At 34.9% G+C, this 17,929-nt stretch overlaps 3 protein-coding genes across 3 annotated transcripts; 1 reads left to right on the top strand and 2 right to left on the bottom strand.

Moving 5' to 3' along the window:
- Positions 1–476: 476 nt before the first annotated feature.
- On the bottom strand, positions 477–1,033 carry LOC113752667 (elongation factor 1-alpha-like). The gene is made up of 2 exons (XM_027296753.1): positions 769–1,033; positions 477–539 (listed from the first exon to the last, which is right to left on the bottom strand). Exons 1-2 carry the CDS (start codon positions 1,030–1,032, stop codon positions 477–479), a joined length of 327 nt encoding a protein of 108 aa, XP_027152554.1. The 5' UTR covers position 1,033.
- A 280-nt stretch (positions 1,034–1,313) lies between these two features.
- LOC113754366 lies at positions 1,314–3,474 on the bottom strand. Its single transcript, XM_027298759.1, has 2 exons — positions 3,178–3,474; positions 1,314–2,116 (listed from the first exon to the last, which is right to left on the bottom strand). The coding sequence occupies exons 1-2, from the start codon at positions 3,466–3,468 to the stop codon at positions 1,478–1,480; spliced, it is 930 nt and encodes a 309-aa protein (XP_027154560.1). The 5' UTR covers positions 3,469–3,474; the 3' UTR covers positions 1,314–1,477.
- Positions 3,475–15,223: 11,749 nt separating this feature from the next.
- On the top strand, positions 15,224–17,334 carry LOC113752666. Its single transcript, XM_027296752.1, has 3 exons — positions 15,224–16,388; positions 16,484–16,989; positions 17,047–17,334. The coding sequence occupies exons 1-3, from the start codon at positions 15,224–15,226 to the stop codon at positions 17,332–17,334; spliced, it is 1,959 nt and encodes a 652-aa protein (XP_027152553.1).
- Positions 17,335–17,929: the final 595 nt, after the last annotated feature.

Below are 17,929 nucleotides of genomic sequence, written 5' to 3'. Positions count from 1 at the left end.
TGTATAGTAGGAAATTTCTGATGCATGTCCTTTTCAGGAGTTTGGTTGATAGGTTCCACAATTTTAGCCATAGGACGTCTGATTTTGGAGTCAGTGTAGAGGCCCACCATCACTGATTACGATTTTTCTTTGAATGAAAAGTATATGAGATGATTAGCCCACCATTTGGATTACTATTATTATTTCTCGAAATTTCCGTACAAAAATATATTACTACTTTAATTTGATATATATATGAGATGAAAAAAGAGATTGAAAAATATATTTAAAAAATTTTTAGAAAAAAAAAGTCGATCTAAACAAAGCGTTCGGTACTGACCCAGGAATTATATTTATGGGATGAGATGATGGGTTAATTTAATGCTGCAAGCAGCAAACCTACAAAAGTTCTTCCCCAATCTTTATTATTATTACAGTACAAAAGTTCAGATTATTTTTCTGGTGCAATAATCTTTCAAATAGTTAAATGGTGGACATTAATCCAGTGGCCTGCTTCTTTTTAGTTCATCGGTTAAGACTCTCACGACTGCTATTTGATACTGCTAATTAATTTCAAATGTAGATCAAAGATGCAACAAACTGATACTACTTATATTTGATGTTAGTCTCTCAACTCTTTCAATGCGAAGTTAAAACGAATAGAAAAGCTTTGACAAGAGAAGTATTTGTTAATACGTTGTTATTTACCATCTCAAGCATAATCCAATTTGCAATTCAGTACCTGTTGCTTTTGGTATGGATTGTAGGCAGATTGATCCAAATAGGTACCTGTGCAGTAACATTCGTGGTCTCAAACTTCCACAAGGCAATATCAATGGTGATACCACGTTCACGCTCAGCCTTGAGCTTGTCAAGCACCCAAGCATACTTGAATGACCTCTTGTTCATTTCAGCAGCTTCTTTCTCAAACCTCTGCATCACACGCTTGTCAATTCCTCCAAGCTTGTAGATGAAGTGACCAGTAGTGGTCGACTTTCCAGAGTCGACGTGACCAATGACCACAATGTTGATATGAACCTTTTCCTTACCCATTCTGAAGTTTTTTTAAAACTGAAAACAGGACAGTAAATACTTCTATCACCTAACATTCAAAATCCAAAAGAATTTGACTGAAAACATAACATTACAGTACATATACATTAGATGGGAAACTACGAAGGCAACATCAATGTGAAGATGGCTGGAAGCAACTTAATCAAGGAGAACTGTCTAAGACGCATAAAAATCACGAAGAAAAACTGTCTAAGACGCTTAATATGCTTCAGGACAAGTTAATGACATTAGCATCAAGGACAAGCAAGTGTTTTGCACAATCACGAAGAAACAAATTACACATAAATATTGGGAACCAAATATCTCTAATAAAAAATGGACAAGTAATCCACAAACAACCACGTTATACAAGTACAATCATCCACAATAATGTACTTTAATAGTACAAACATTCCACATAAGTGGCATGCCACAGAAAGTGTTCTTAGGCCAAGCCTTTCGCCTTCATCAACTTCAGGATGTAGCCGTAGCGATCGGCTGCAGAAGCTCTAATAAAAATAATCCTTGCACCCTCGTTCTCATATTTGGCATAGTGATCACATGCTTCAAGTCTCCACTCGTCCGGAATATCCATTGAGGTGATCACATCCTGGCACTGCATTATGCCGTGGAGGGAGTCGTAGTCCGACCTACTCCGTCTGTCCTCAAGAACGAAGTCGGTGTAATTCCCGATCTTGCTTAGAGCATCCTCAAGACCAGTAGATGACCGTGTCGATTTTGAACCTCTACTCCCTTCAGGTTCACCACTGGTTCCTAGGCTTGAGGCTGACCGTTTTTGTCCAACTGCACCAGGAACTGGGGGAACATAGTAGACGTCGTCGTCATCCTCAACTGCTGGTACGTTCACCGGAGTAGGCACCCTCGAGCTAGAGGCTTTACCTTTTCCCTTTCGACTTTTACTAGCAGAGTTGATCCGTTCTCGGCGAGGCGGTTCCAAATGAACGACCTCGCTTGCAGACTGGGCACGGCTGCCTGTGGCATGTCTTCCAAGCAGTAGAGGTGTCAACCGATCGTACCAGTAGCATGAATTCTCTTTTTTGAAGTCAACGTACGAGGCATTGGTCTGGTGAAATGCAAATATGAAGTCAAGACACAGGAATTGATAGTGTACAAGGAAAATATCTTAATATTCGAGTTATTTCAACAAGGAAAATGCTAATTCAATTAACTTTGTCGATAGCTAAATCCAGGATCCAAAACTTTGTCGATAGCTATTTTTTTGTATATTAAACAAAGAGTTGTGAATGACAAATCACCAGCAGCTAAGCCGAGCAAATTCCACCACATTTTGCAGTCAAATAATCCAATCAAAGCTAATCCAGTTAATGACAATGCCCAGAAAAGAATGGTCAACTAAGCGAAGGATAATCCAACTTCAAGTAAATCATATCATGGAAACAAGAACCCAGATTTATAAATTTACTCACTAATGCTGCCTTGATTTGCTACTATCACATCTTACTTCCAATATAACCCATACAGAGAGGATAAAAGAATCCAAAGCCACACTGATTACTTTGTGAAGAAACAGAAAACACAACCAAGTCTCCAAAACACATGGACAAAAAAGCTGATTCAGCAAGAAAGACTAAAAATGAGGATGAAAAGGGATGTAACTCGAGTTGTCATCCGAATTCATTGAAGCTGTATTTTTTTTTAAAGTAAAAAATTCATGCGCTTACTGAAAACTCTAAATATTCAAGTTATTTTAACAAGGAAAATATATATTATTCAGGAACCTCCCCTTATAACCCTTTATAACCCAAATCTAGCATGCTTCAGAATTGAATATTATGAGTTGTGGCCCAAATTACAGGTTCTTTTCATCATTCAATCTAATAAGGATGTAATGACTGAGCGTCAATTCGTAACTCATCTCAAGACTTTGCGGAAAAAAAAAAGATGGAATAACAAGTGGAGTCAGCATATAAAACTTGATGAAGTCACCGGCAAACTCAAGGATGAAAAGACATCAAGGATTAGACACAAGTGAGAATAACAAGTGCAGTTTAAACAAGATTGAGTGCTCAGCTTTTAGTTCAATAGGGAATCTGAAGTCACCTTTCAAATCTGAAGTACAGAGAAATTCAATTAACAGAAGTCAGGGAAGCGACAAGTCCATACCTGCTCCAAGTTGGCCCAATGTTCATCATCAGCAGTGAAACAGTAGCTGTCCTCACTCCACCCAACCCCGGTCTCTGTCTTTGATGAAATCCCACGCAGATTGCAGAACAGGTCCCATTTCTTCTTGATGTAATAGAATCTGGTCTGCAATTGCTGGCCAGTCACAGTCAGTATGTGATTGCTCGCCAAATGGGCTGCCAACATGTCGTAGTTGGTCTCTAGCGACTTCCTGTTGTCCCAAATGTTATTTTCCCGAAAACTGACGTAGGCTGTGAGGAAAGCTTCATCCATTGCATCAGTCCAATGAATCCTAGAAGCCATTTGCTAAGTTTGATGGGGAAAAACAGTTAGCAGTGGACTGATATAACATAAATTGAATTAAAGTGGTTTGGAAACAGATCTGGACAATCAATAGTGAAAGCAAAAACAGGTGCAGAAGGAACTCAACCAAGGCACTTGCCTCAAAGTAGACCTCAAGGCACTTGATGTAGTTGTTGGATGCAGTTGACGAACAGGTAGAGCAATGGGACGTACAGCTAACAGGTGCGGCTTCAAAATTCGAACAAAATGTATTATTAACCAATTAATATGCTGCGAAAATTACTTTCTAATACAGCGTAGAAGGACATACAATCACAAGAAGGCTTCTTCCTCTTCTCAGCGGTCATAACCGAAGAGAGAACTGCCTCACAACAACCGTAATGGCAGCAGCTGGACAGTAAAATTATTAACTCATTGCAAAAAATATGCATCCAAACAGCAAATGGGAGTTTGCATCCAAACAAATTCCCAGCATGTTAGCTTTCAAATTCCAGTGTGAAACAAAAAATCCCATGCGTCTGTTAATTCTGGAAATTAGCAGTCCACTATAATACATGTTTTTAACTCCTAACAATAAGATTATGACCTAATTGACATGTATCTAACCTCATCAAATGAGACTTACAACAGAACCAAAAGTTATGAATTCAAGCATCTATAACTGTGCAGGCTGTGGTAAGCACCGTATACGATTTCTTGGTTGAAAAGGTGCAAATCATCTGCTTTTTTTCTTTTTTCTTTTGTTCTGGGTCAGACTCAAAATGTAAAGAATCTTTTCTCTGGGCCACTCATGTAAACTTTTGTTGTCAAGTATATGTCCCATCTCAGTATTCTTCAAAACCATTTTTTCTATTCCTTCATAAAGTGTCCGAGTTATGACTTATCAAGTAGCATCCCATTAAACAACTTATACTACAATAATCCAGGGACAAGTAATAATAATCAACTTATGAGTTTATTATTCAATAATAATCAACATGATCAATGCCAAGGACAAGTAACTTGCTGCTAACTTCAAAGTATTAACTTGCTGCTAACTTGCTGCCAAGGACATGATCAACTCTTGTCCTAACCTATCCAACCCATAATTCACACTTGCACATCAAATGGAACAACAATTGGACAAGTACTAACAAGACCAGTTTGGCCAAAAAAAAATAGAATGCCTTTCTTTCACTATTTTCAATTGCAGCTGCTACATACACCATAAGCAAGAATTTCGCCATAAGCAAGTCCTGCCAACAAAAAGTTAAAAAAATATCAAGTTAAGGCATTTATCTAGGATAAAATTAGATCAATAAACAACTACCATAATAGTAGACCTGCTCAGTGACTCATGACATCATGCCGTTGGAAGCTCAATTTCCTTCACTATTTTCTTGAATGTTGTTAAGAGATAAAATCTTATCATCTCATCTTATCTTCTTGGTAGAAAGAGATAAAATGTTATCATCTTATCTTCAATGAAAGAGTCAAACTTTATTCTAATTTTGTGAATGTAGAAATAAAATATTAATTTAGGTAGAAAAACTCTTGCATTGGGCCGTGCTTAACTCATGTGCATGGCGGGCAAATCTATTAGTTTGCACTGAATAGGTTCGACTCAACTTCCCTTTTATGCGCACGAGGCCATACTAGTTACCAATTTATCACAAGCCCAATAGGAAATTAAGCATTAAAAGTGATTGGAAGTCTCTTTGTTTTTCCAATGTGGGACAAAATATTTTGAAATACTCAATTATTTACAACAATTTCCTTCCTATTTCAAAAGATTTTGGGAAAAAGTGTAAATAAAAAATCTGTTGGATTTGTTTAGGTGTAATGTAATTAGTTTGGTATCTTTTGGACTATGAACCAAACTTAGATTAACAAAACATGATGTACAGAATAATTGGTGAAGTATGAATTTCTATGAACCAATAACTCTTGATATATAACAGAAATTTTATCAATCACATTGTAACCCACAATCTGCTGTTCAACACGGTTTTGCGCTTTTAGACTCACAAGAGTTCTAAAGATTTAGCCAAAAAATCTTATAGGAGCAGCTCCACTCCACTCTCATATAAATGAATTCATCAAGTGTACACTGCTTAAATACACCATCCTAAAGGACTATAAATACATTAAGAGTTTTGAATTCAACCTCATAGATATTAGCAGTCAAAGTACTTATCCCCGAAAAGACTTAAATTCGAAGTGCTTTACAGTCAATATTGACTTGTTATTACCTATATAAACCTACTTCATGGGATCTCCAATCACATAGGTTGGGTTACCATCTTTATTGATGACGTGTTGGCCTCAGTCCCGTTTCCCTTGTAGTTTGAAGAATTAATTTTCTTCCTACAGGCTTAGTCAGAGGATCAGCTAAATTCAACTCTGACTTCATAAAATCATTGAAAATTATTCCATCTCAACAGTTGCTTCACAACATCATGTTTCAATTTTATGTGTCGACTTTTACAATTATAGGACTTGTTTATATAATAACAATTGCCGTTTGACAATCACAGTGTATGGACACAGGAGGCAACAAATCCTTAGTTGAAAAAATATTAGCTAAGAAATTTCTTAACCAATCAACCTCAGAACCAGCCAACTTTAGAGCTATAAACTCTAATTTCATAGTTGATCTAGCAATGATTATTTGTCTGGCTGATTTTCATGCTATTGCACCACCACCAAGGGTGAATATATAACTACTAGTGGATTTTGTCTCATTTGAATCAGAGATCCAATTAGCATCACTGTACCCCTCTAATACAGTGAAAAATCCACAATACAGGATACCTTTCAAATATTTTATTAGCTGACTAATGCAAACCAATGCTTACTGTTGAGATTGTGAATATATCTACTCAATCTACACAAAGCATAAGTTGTATCAAGTCTTGTGAAATTCCTCAAATGCATCAAACTCCCAATAATCTGAACATATTTAGACTGAGCAATTGGGTCGCCATTATTTTTCTTTAATTGAGCGTTAGCATCATAAGGGATGCTCACAGGTGTCAGTTCAAAATTTTTAAACTTTTTAAGAAGTCTCTCTGTATAGTGTTTTTGTAACAACATTATACAATCACCTCTCCTTATGATTTTAACACCCAATATCATTTTTGCTTCACCCAAATCTTTCGTATTAAAATTAGAAGACAGACAATATTTAGTACTATTAACAATATCTAGACTTGTACCAAATATAAACATGTCATCTACATATAAGCTAATTATCAGATATTAATCATTTATAACTTTAGTATATACACATTTATCGACTTCTATAGATGAAAATTCTTCTCTTACCAAAATTTGATCAAATTTCTCATACTACTATTTATGAGCTTATTTTAGACCATGAAGAGATTTGACTAATAACCTTATTTTTCTTGTCCAGATACAACATAACCTTCAGGTTGAGTCATATAAATTTTTTCTTCTAAATCACAATTTAAAAAGGCAGTTTTGACATCCATCTGATGAACAAAAATTTATAGATAGAAGGCAAAGGAAAAAATATAGGAATGGAGGAAGTTCTTGTTACTAGTGCAAATGTGTCAAAATAGTTAATAATTCATTTTGGAGAAAATCCTTTTGCTATTAAATGAGCTTTGTATTTTTCTATAGAGCCATTAGAATTATATTTTCTTTTAAAAATTCATTTGCAAAGTTTTGCACCAGGGGGTAAATCTACCTAAGTCCATGTTTTATTTTTCATAAAATAATAGATTTTAGATTTAATTGCTCCTTTCCAAAACTTGCAATTAGGAGAACAAATAGTATCAGAATAAATTAAAGGATCATTATCAATAAGAAAAGTTTGAACATCATTTCCATAAGAAAATTCATTTCTCAGCCTTTTACTTCTTCTCAATTTCTCATTAGAGGTTATTTCTCTATTTATTTCAACAGGTGCATGAAAAATTTTATTAGACAGTGGAGAAATATGTTCAAAGAATTTAGCATTCTTTGTCTCACTAATTATATTACAATCAAGCACATCACTTTTTAAAACAAGAAACCTATACACAACACTATATTCAACATATCTAATAAATATGCAATCAGAAGTTTCAGAACCTAATTTTATTTTTTTTAGGTTCAGGTAATAACACTTTAGCAAGACACCCCCATACCATACTTTTAAATATTTTAAATTTTACTTATAATTTTTTCATAATTCATAAGGTATTTTATCAGTCTTTTTATGTGGAATCCTATTTTATAAGTGACATGCAGATAATATAGTTTCTCCCCACAAATTATCAAAAGCATGAGAACTAACTAATATAGAATTCATCATTTCTTTTAGTGTCCTATTTTTCCTTTCAACTATTCCATTAGATTCTAGTGAATAAGGAGATGTTATTTCATGTGTTATATCTTCATGTTCACAAAATTTATCTAAAACTAAATATTCACCCCCTCTATTAGATCTAATTCTTTTTATTTTCTTATTAAGTTGATTTTCTACTTCATACTTATAAGATAAAAAGGCATTATTAGTATCATCCTTATTTTTAAGTAAGTATAATTTGGTGTATCTGGAATAATCATCTATAAAAGTAACATAATATATTTTACCTTCTCTAGTCATAGTTTGCTTTAAATCACCCAAGTCTGTGTAAATTAAATTTAATAATTTAGTATCTCTTTGGATAGATACACAACTTTTCTTTGTTATTTTAGTTTCTGCACATATTTCACATTTATCCATGTTATTACTAATACAAGAAATTAGGCCACATGCTTGCATTTTCTTGATATAACTAATATTAACATGTTCTAATCTAACATGCCATAAATAAATCGAATCAGCGATATAAGTAGAAGAAGAGGCATTTTCATTGATCACATAAGAAATGTTAAGCACAAAAAGTCCTTGGTTACAATAACTTTTGCCCACAAAAACATTATTTTTGGTCATTATAATTTTGTCAGACTCGAATGACACTTTCACCCTAACTTTTCCTAGCAAAGCCATAGAAACTAGATTTGCCCGAATTTTTGGCACATGCAGCACATCATTAAGGACAAAAGTTTATCCTAAAGTGAGTTTCAAGAGCACTTTGCCCTTACCCAGAACTTTAGCAGTTGATGGGTCTTCAAGATAGACCACTTCTTCATCATTTCCTATTGGAGTATAGGAGGTAAATATTTCTCGATCTGCACATATGTGCTGAGTAGCCCCAAAGTTTACCACCCATTCTTTCACATTGGCCGCCGCAATGTTAACTTGAGAGATGATTGCAACAATTATTTCTTCTCTTTCAGTTAAATTAACCTTAGGAGAATTAGCATTTGCCTTGTCACCTTTGTCTCTGTATCTACACCGGGCAGTATGGTGCCCTAATTTTCCACAAATGTAGAAATTGCCTTTCTTTTTCTTAAAGTTGGAATATTTGAACTTGTGACTTTGGGACTTGTTAGCATACCTTTTATTGTTGTTTTATACCAAGTTGGCTTTGAGAGCTATCTCCTTGGCTTTGGTAGCTCTTAACTCCTTCCTATTGGAATTTTCAATGAGAATGTGTTTCACAAGTTCCTTAACAATGTAATTTTTTTGTTGGTGCTTCAGGTTATTTTTGTAGTTAGCCCATGATTCTGGCAATTTTTCAATTAGCATGCCTGCAACAAATTTCTTGGGCAAACTAATGCCTTCATTTTTCAAATCTTCAAGTAGCATTTGGTACTTTGTGATTTGAATCTTCGGTTCCTTATCGTCAGTCATCTGCCACTAGTAGTACTTTCCTACAACAAAATTTTGCTTGCTTGCATCTTCAGTAGTAAACTTTGTTGTCAAAGCTTCCCAATAGTTTTAGCTTCATTGTAGCTGGAGTATACGTCAAATAATTCATTAGAAACCATTTGTAAAATAGTATGTAGACATACTTTGTTGGTATATTGCCATCTTGTGACTTAGCATTCGCAGCTGCAGCAGGTTGAGCATCAGTTAGTGCATAAGCAACTCCATGGCTGTCGAGAGGTGAGTATACATGTTCTTGCCATCTTTTGAAGTTTTCATTAGTGAAAACTTCAATTTTGAAGATGTCTAGAAAAGGCTTAGCGAATGATAGTGCAACTGCAATAGATGCTGATGATGGATGCGATGTGCTAACATTGTCGTAGGCCATAGTTTCTTAGATTGTTGGCAAAGAATTCGAACAATGCTAACAAGATTGAAGATGTAATTTGAGCAAGCTTGAGTCGTGCTAAATAGCACTATCCTAAGAAACTATTTCAGAAAGTTAAAATGCTTCTTCAGGATTAAACAAGCCTTCTTCTTGTAAACAAGAAGGAACAAAACCAGCAAATATTGTATAAATCTAGCAGAGAGGAGAAAAGGAGCATAGAGAAGAAGGAGGAGAAGTGAGCTGCCAGGAAAATTCAACTGGAACTCTGAGTTGTGAGTATGCTTTCCAAATAAGGAGTAGCTGGTATTTATAGGCATCAAAAAAATACATTGAAGAAAGGAAAGGACAAGGGATAAAATTTTTGTAACAAAAAGAATGTTGGAGTGCTGATTTTCTGTAACAAAAACAACAATAGTTTCCTGAATGTTGTTAAAATCTTATCATCTCATCTTATCTTCTTGGTGGAAAGAGATAAATCTTATCATCTAATCTTCAGTGAAAGACTCAAACTTTATCCTGATTTTGCAAATGTACAAATAAAATTTTACTTCAGGTAGAAAAACTCTTGCATTGGACCGTGCTTAACTCACGTGTAGGGTGGGGGGGCAAATCCATTAGTTTGCACTGAATACGCCCAACTCAATTTCTGTCTCATGCGCACGAGCCCATACTAGTTACCAATTTATCACAAGCCCAATACCTAACTAAGCATTAAAAAGTGATTGGAAGTCTCTTTATTTTTCTAATGCAGGACAATTTTTTGAAATGCTCAATTATTTACAACAGTAATTTCCATTATTTACCTTTTTCCAACTAATGACCAAAGCTCAAGAAAGCAAGGTCAGTAATGGGGAATTCCACAACTTGGGGTTTGTGCATTCCTAATTCCTAAAACCGAACCTCTCGGCAAAATCAGTTACTAGAGAAAGCTCAAGCTAGAAGATGGAGAAGATTGAGAAGATGGGTAAATTTGACATGAAGATTGAGAAGGAAGCTTAGCTTCAAGCTTGTATTGTTCGTCTTCATCACTTCATCAAGAGCTTCAGCAGGAAGAAGAAGGTGAATTGGAAATTGAGGAGAAATTGAAAAGCCCAATTTTGTTACACTTATGCCTAATTTTATTTTTATTTCCATGCAAAATGACTATATGACCCATAAGGATATCAGAAGACAGAGATGATATTCTGGTAATTTATACAACTTCCAATCCTAAAAGAGCAAAAAATGTAATAATTAAATATATAATTATTAATTAATTATACTGTGCTCAATAAGGCTCGTCAAGCCTAGAAAATACACACTCGAACACGAACTGATATATAAATGAGCCATTCGAACTCGACTCCGAGCTCTTAACCAAACAACTCACGAGCGGCTCGGTTTGACAACAGCCCTAGTCGATTGGTTAAAAAATAGATGACTTTAAATTCTCAACTTTAATTTTTGGGCCAAAGAAAATGACTAGGAAGCAGTATAAAGTGGCATTATGCTGAATATATAAAGTGGCATTATACAAAAGGGTGGGATTTAAGAAGCAAGTAGGGAGAAGGGTGAGATTTAAAAAGTAGAGAGGGAAAATGGTGATTTGAATTCAAGACCTCTAAATCCTAGGTTCTCTGTACAAATTCTACTTAATTCCACTTTACTTCTTACAATTGGGTTGCTTGTGCTGTTTGGAACTTGAATATCTGATCATTTGTGACAATTAGACCTTCGAATTTCCATACTTTTTTTGGGGGGAAAACTTGTTACAGTACAGAACAAATCGTTTGCATATGGACAAAATCGTTGTGGTTGGTTTTTGCACTGGATAATTGTTGCTAATTCCTTTGTCCTTTAGGTGCTTGATTATCTACTGTCTAAGACTTCAAAAGATTCGCAAAGTCTTGCAAACAATTTAATTTAGACCAAAAGCATATTGGCTATTGAAGAAGATATGTAATAAATAAGACAATTTAACACGAGATAAAAATGGAGCCAGGGTTTTAATCAAAACTTTAATCTATTCAATTAATTAGACATTAAGAATTAAAAGCACTTCAACTTTTTATTAATAGCTAACTGGATATAATATTGATTTTAGCAGTTCAAAGCATCTTGCCTTTTTCTTTGACCGCATCAACTTTTATACATATATAATGCTTCTATTTTTAGTACTAAATCTTACTACTTAATTACTTAGTTGATTAGAAGAATCTTAAGGATGGATTGCGTGATACGAAAGAGGGAGTGTAAATGAGATGTCTCGGGTATGAACCCTCCCATTAACACAAAAAAAATAAATGAAAAAAGGTGTGTTCTACTTACTTGTAATTTTGTTCATACCTAAACAAATGATAATTAAGCAAGTCATAGGTTGTAATTATTTTATGATTAATCAAACTTACAAGATACAAAAGTTAGACGATGTTTCACACAGTTTGATTAGTCAGTTAATCAACAAACACGTGAGATGCAGACAAAGAGAGTTGCATTGACCCATGCACCCTTGCAGAAAGTCCAAAAATAATTAGATATACGATGAAAGGCTGAAGATTTAGTACTTATATAGCATCTTAAGAATATTCTACAGTATTAGGCAACCATAATTTGACAAGAAAACAGTTCACGTGCTTTGGCAACAAATGAAGCCTCTAAAAGAAGAGAGACAAATGCAATTGCAAATAGAAAGACAAAAAAAAAAAAGAGTTCATGTTCTTTGGCAACAATGAAGCCTCTAAAAGAAGAGAGACAAATTTGACACGAGTCCCATATTTGTCGTTTCGGTCTGAAAGGAATATAACTACAATGGTTGATTCTCTTATCAAATGTGCATGCATGTGTGTGGTGGTGCATAAGTATCGGTTTTATCATAGGAGTATTATTGTAAAAAATAAAATAAAATTTTTTAAAGGTGAAAATTAAAAAAGAATGCAGTTTAAAAAGTGTTATAAGTAATTGTTTGGTAATTTAAATATTTTAGAAGGGAGAAGGACTTAGTAGTTGAAAGTAGAAGAGATATATATGTTTGGCAGTAATAGTGTCAGTGCCTATGTGTGTCAACTGACAAGTGATTAACATCTTTTTTTTTTTTTTGTATGGTAGAGGTTTTGAATCTAAAATCTTTTACTTATAATTTCTCGCATCTTACAATCCAATCCAATCCATACCCAAGTGATTAATATCTAAGCATTGGCAAACTTGAAAAAGACAAAATAGATGAAAAGTCTTTAGCATTTACCATAGCCTTCGAATGAAAGGGTAGGAAGGGATTTTTCTTTTTCTTTTTCTTTTTCTTCGTAGAAACAGAGATTTTATTAAACAACTCACGTAAGTCTTGTACAATCATCCTCGAGCTGTTTATCACCCCTTAAACATAAGATTGAAAATGCATTATTGCATGTTTTCAGCATCTTGTCACTTGCGTCCCTATGCTCCATATTGAACTACTATCTAAAATATTAGTAGAGTTAGAGGGTATTTGTTTCTTTTTTATTTTTTTGGTGGCTTTGTGTTGGTGAATTCAGTGAGGTATAATTTTGCATTTCCAAATAGAGGGTAGACAAATATAATAAGGATGAGAAATAATTTTATAAAAAGTATAAGAAATACATATCAAACACAAAATTTTTTAACCAATAATATATGCCTAAATACAGGACTCATAGAGATGCGACATATTGTACTTACCTAAATAACTGGTCACTCGAATAAAATGTTCAATTCTAATAATACAACGGCACTACAACAAAAATGACCTTTCCTGACATGTCTATAAGGACATTTGCTGGTTTCTGCCATTATAGTAAACATATCATGACACTTATTAATAAATTCAATAATATGTACTATAATTTTTTTATTTTATCATGATATACAAATAATAATGTGCCTTTAGGCTACCTATGATGACACTCTGGAAACTGTGAGATGAACCAAAAAAAAAATGAAAAAACACAGAAAACGACATCGTTTTATTTTGGCTCCAAAACACTTGCTGAAGTACTGTGAAGTTTCATTTTGCCGGCAAAAGGACTTGGTGAAAATTTTCTTCTTCTCATCTCTCTCACCTCTTAGCATACAAGCTATCTCGGCCAGCCCAGAATGTTGGTAGCAATCGAAGCTATCTCCGCAAACAACCATCTTCATCTTTTCTAACCTCAACTTTAAATCCCTCGGCTAAGACATCTGGAAGGGCAGGCAGGAAGTAAAAGCTGAAGAACGGAGCTCTACATTGGGAAAGCGGGAAGATACTTCAGGTGCGCATATCTTGTTCCAAAATTGAAGTGGTAAACACAATGAAGCTGTTGCCCATAACCTGTTCAATAAAATGTCAATTCCCCCCTGTTTTTCATTTTTTTCTGTGAATCTCTTTTAATGTTAATATATGAAACTTAGTTGTAATTGAAGCTCTGTTTAGGCTATGAATAGAAATCGACTTGGAAGCTCTTTGATGAAGATCAAAATAGCAATGGGGTGACTAGAATGACCTTTTTGCAAGACAAGTGCAAAAGTTTAAGAAATAGGTTGATGAAAATTAATATTTAAGGACTTAATTAATGGACTTCTTGTTGAACTGCACATTGGTCATAGATGACATAGCACCCTTACTAATTTGGCCATAATGTGGTATACCCAGCTAGCAAAACTAAAGTTTGAAAGATGGATTGAAGGAAATACTCGAAAGATTGAATCAAGAAGAAACTTTTGGAGAAGAATGAAACTTTGGATGCTTTGGAAAGTAGGGAAAGAGAGGGATTTACAGGAGAAAAGGAGGTGAAGGAGTGCAACTACCCCAACGAACTTTTAATTGTGATGGCGCGTAGGCATTGAATTTACCAGACAAGAAAATAGCAGGATTTCGTGTAAAACTGTATTGTATTTTTTAGTCTTTTTTCTTTTTTTTCTTCCCCTATCCATTTTCTTGTCGAACTTCCACCCCTCCCAGTTCAGGATGACATAGCACCCTTACGGGTTCTGTTTTTTTTTCTCAATTTAGTCCTGTTTCTAGATCAATTAGCTGAACAGTCATAGCAACTTAAAAGAATCCTGGGACAATCCTGGGACCAAAAGAATCCTGAACAATCATGCTCATGTGTTTGTTTAACCTTTGACATTTCAGATTGAAGTTAGGAGTTTTGCGAAGACGCGAGTGCAGGAGTTGGTGCGAAGGGCTTTGTTCTGGTATTAGGTAAATATAATTTCTATCCGCTTGCTTGCAAATTCTGTTTTTACAGATTGTTGAGAAATTTTACATTTTGTTGATTTCCTTTATTTGCTGGGCTGCTTTATTTAGTAGACTGTAAATTCTTGAACTTGAAATTAGGGACTTGTAAGCCATGGCCTGAGTTTAAAAAATCAGGGCGCTTCTTATTCTCAATGATTTTATGGGATTTGTCTAGTTTTCTAAGTACTAATGTGTAGTTGTTGTTTGCATGCTCTTGGAAGCTTGTTGGAGGATATTTATTTATATTCAAAGTATGGATAAAAGATGGATGGATTTTCCAAGAACAAGTGAAAAGTACGAGACAGGACTTCAAATGTTTCTAAACTTTGCATTTTCTAGATCAAGTTGTGACGGAAAGATTTTGTGTCCTTGCAAAGATTGCGGCATGGGTGTTTGTGTGACAAAAATGGAAGCATATGATCATTTGAAAGTGGTAGGATTTATCAAGGGTTATAATAATTGGATAGCACATGGAGAACTTTCAAACTACAATGAAGCCACATCTAATTCTGAAAATACATCAATTGGGGTTTCAAATGGGACTAATGACATGCAAGACTTGGTCCATGATGTATTTGGGATACCACATGGAACAAATGAATTGAATAGAGAAGGGGACATTCCTGTTTCAGATGCTGAAAAATTTTACAAATTGATTGATGATTCTCAACAGGATTTGTACAGTGGTTGCAAAAATTTCTCGAAATTGTCTTTCATTATTCGTTTGCTTCACCTAAAATGCCTGGGTAAGATGAGTAACAAGATTTTTAATACGCTTGTTGAGCTGTTGAGAGAAGCATTTCCAAAGGCCATGACTAATTTGCCTTCTTCTTACTATGAGGCTGAGAAATTGATGAATACATTGGGGCTGGGTTATGAAAAGATCGATGCATGTCCTAATGATTGTTCTCTTTATTGGGGTAGTGCTGAAAAAAGAACTTCATGCGAAACATGTAACGAGCTTAGGTGGGTTGCTTCAGAAAATGATCCAACTGGTGAAAAAAGGAAAATTCCTCAAAAAGTGTTGTGGCATTTTCCCTTAAAACCTAGATTACAAAGACTATTTATGTCTTCTAAAATTGCATCTCAAATGAGATGGCATGAGGAAAAACGTACAAAAGATGGTTGTATGAGACATCCAGCTGATTTTCCAGCTTGGCAAACTTTTGACCATCTACATCCAGAATTTGCTAAGGATTGTCGAAATGTTAGATTGGGGTTGGCATCTGACGGGTTTAATCCATTCAACAACATGAGTTCTACACACAGTACTTGGCCTGTAGTTTTAATACCATATAACTTACCTCCGTGGATGTGTATGAAGCAACCGTACTTCATGTTGTCCTTGTTAATACCCGGACCATCCTCTCCTGGGAATAATATTGATGTTTATCTACAGCCTCTAGTTAAAGAATTGACCGAATTGTGGGATTTTGGCATTCAAACTTATGATGCATCCCAAAAAGAAAATTTTCAATTGCATGCAGCTCTGTTGTGGACCATTAGTGATTTCCCTGGATATGCAATGTTATCTGGCTGGAGCACTAAAGGTGAATATGCTTGTCCTGTTTGTCACAAGTTCACTCATGCACGACGGTTGACTCATAGTTTCAAATATTGCTATATGGTCATCGGAGATTCTTAGATAGTAAGCATAAATTTAGAAAGCAAGCCCAATTCTTTGATGGCACCGAAGAACATGGAAAGCGACCACCATTGCAAACCGGGGATATGATTGTGAGTGAATTGGGAGACTTGCAAATTAAATTTGGAAAACTTGTGAAAGGTAATCCGAAGCTGCCTTTCAATTGGAAAAAGAGGAGTATTTTCTTTGACTTGCCATATTGGAAAGATAATGTCTTAAGACACAATCTTGACTTCATGCACATTGAGAAGAATGTTTGTGAAAATATTTGGGGGACATTGCTGGATATTGAGGATAAAGCAAAGGACCATTATAATTCCCGCCGTGATTTGAGAGAAATGGGAATAAGAAAAGAGCTGCATCCCATTGAGACAGAACCTGGAAAGGTGTACTTACCTCCATCTTCCTTTGCAATGGATAAAAAACAGAAAACTATGTTTTGCAATGTGCTAAAAAAAGTGAAAGTTCCAGATGGTTATGCAGCTAATGTCTCAAGATGCGTTCGAGTAAAACCACCAAGAATTTCAGGGCTTAAAAGTCATGATAATCATATCCTAATGTAGCAATTGATGCCTATAGCTTTGAGAAAGACTTTGCCAAAATCAGTGCGCTATCCTTTGATTCGATTGAGTAGATACTTCAGGCAGCTTTATTCTAAAGTTATTTGTCCTCAAGATGTGGTTCGTTTGGAAAGTGAAATTGCCGTCATACTCTGTGATCTTGAGAAATGCTTCCCACCAACCTTCTTCGATGTCATGGTGCATTTAGTTGTTCATTTGGCAACTGAAGTGAAATTAGGTGGCCCGGTGTATTATCGTTGGATGTATCCTATAGAGAGGTACTGCTTGTAATTCTCATTATGCCTTAAATGTTTATTCCTTTTTTGCTTTCTTTGATTGTGGAACTAATTAGAGAGGTTGGAATGATGATACTTTAGGTACTTAGGAACATTAAAATCTTATGTTCGAAATAAAAGTAGGCCTGAAGGTTCGATTGCTCAAGGCTACTTGGCAGAAGAATGCATTAACTTTTGCTCATTGTATCTTGCGGACTATGTTAAGACAAAATTCAATCGTCCCAACCAACAGTCTTTGATGCTCATATCTTGAGTAAAGCACATCAGTATATTTTATTTAATTGTGCTGCTGTCACACCTTACATTGAGTAAGTTCAACTACAACTTGATGCATTAAAATTTTATTGTAGAATTCAATGCATGATTACAATTTTGACTCATGTACTTCTAGGCAGCATCGTAGATTGATAGAAGAAGGACATCCTCAAATTCCACAGCATCTAAAAGAGCGCTTGCACAGCGAAAATTTTGCATGTTGGTTTGCTGAACATGTAAGTAAAATTCTGAATATTAAGTACAATTTGAATTGTAGGACTTCAAATATAGTTTCATCTTCTTTTTTTTTTATTTATTTACAGATTGACAAGTTA

The sequence above is a fragment of the Coffea eugenioides genome, chromosome 11 (genome assembly GCF_003713205.1).
Source record: "Coffea eugenioides isolate CCC68of chromosome 11, Ceug_1.0, whole genome shotgun sequence".
NCBI classification, from domain to species: Eukaryota; Viridiplantae; Streptophyta; class Magnoliopsida; order Gentianales; family Rubiaceae; genus Coffea; species Coffea eugenioides.
Note: the sequence above shows the minus strand (reverse complement) of the source record. Positions and strands in the feature narration are given on the sequence as shown.

Bases quoted from the DNA above. Each gene is read 5' to 3' on its own strand.
- LOC113752667 (XM_027296753.1), bottom strand. From the start codon at position 1,032: ATGGGTAAGGAAAAGGTTCATATCAACATTGTGGTCATTGGTCACGTC. The intron at 540-768 runs GTACCTATTTGG...ATTAATTAGCAG, and splicing joins CCACGAATGTTACTGCACAG to TATCAAATAGCAGTCGTGAG.
- LOC113754366 (XM_027298759.1), bottom strand. From the start codon at position 3,468: ATGGATGAAGCTTTCCTCACAGCCTACGTCAGTTTTCGGGAAAATAAC. The intron at 2,117-3,177 runs GTATGGACTTGT...GCATTTCACCAG, and splicing joins ATTGGGCCAACTTGGAGCAG to ACCAATGCCTCGTACGTTGA.
- LOC113752666 (XM_027296752.1), top strand. From the start codon at position 15,224: ATGGGTGTTTGTGTGACAAAAATGGAAGCATATGATCATTTGAAAGTG. The intron at 16,389-16,483 runs GTGAATATGCTT...GGAGATTCTTAG, and splicing joins ATCTGGCTGGAGCACTAAAG to ATAGTAAGCATAAATTTAGA. The intron at 16,990-17,046 runs GTAAAACCACCA...ATCCTAATGTAG, and splicing joins ATGTCTCAAGATGCGTTCGA to CAATTGATGCCTATAGCTTT.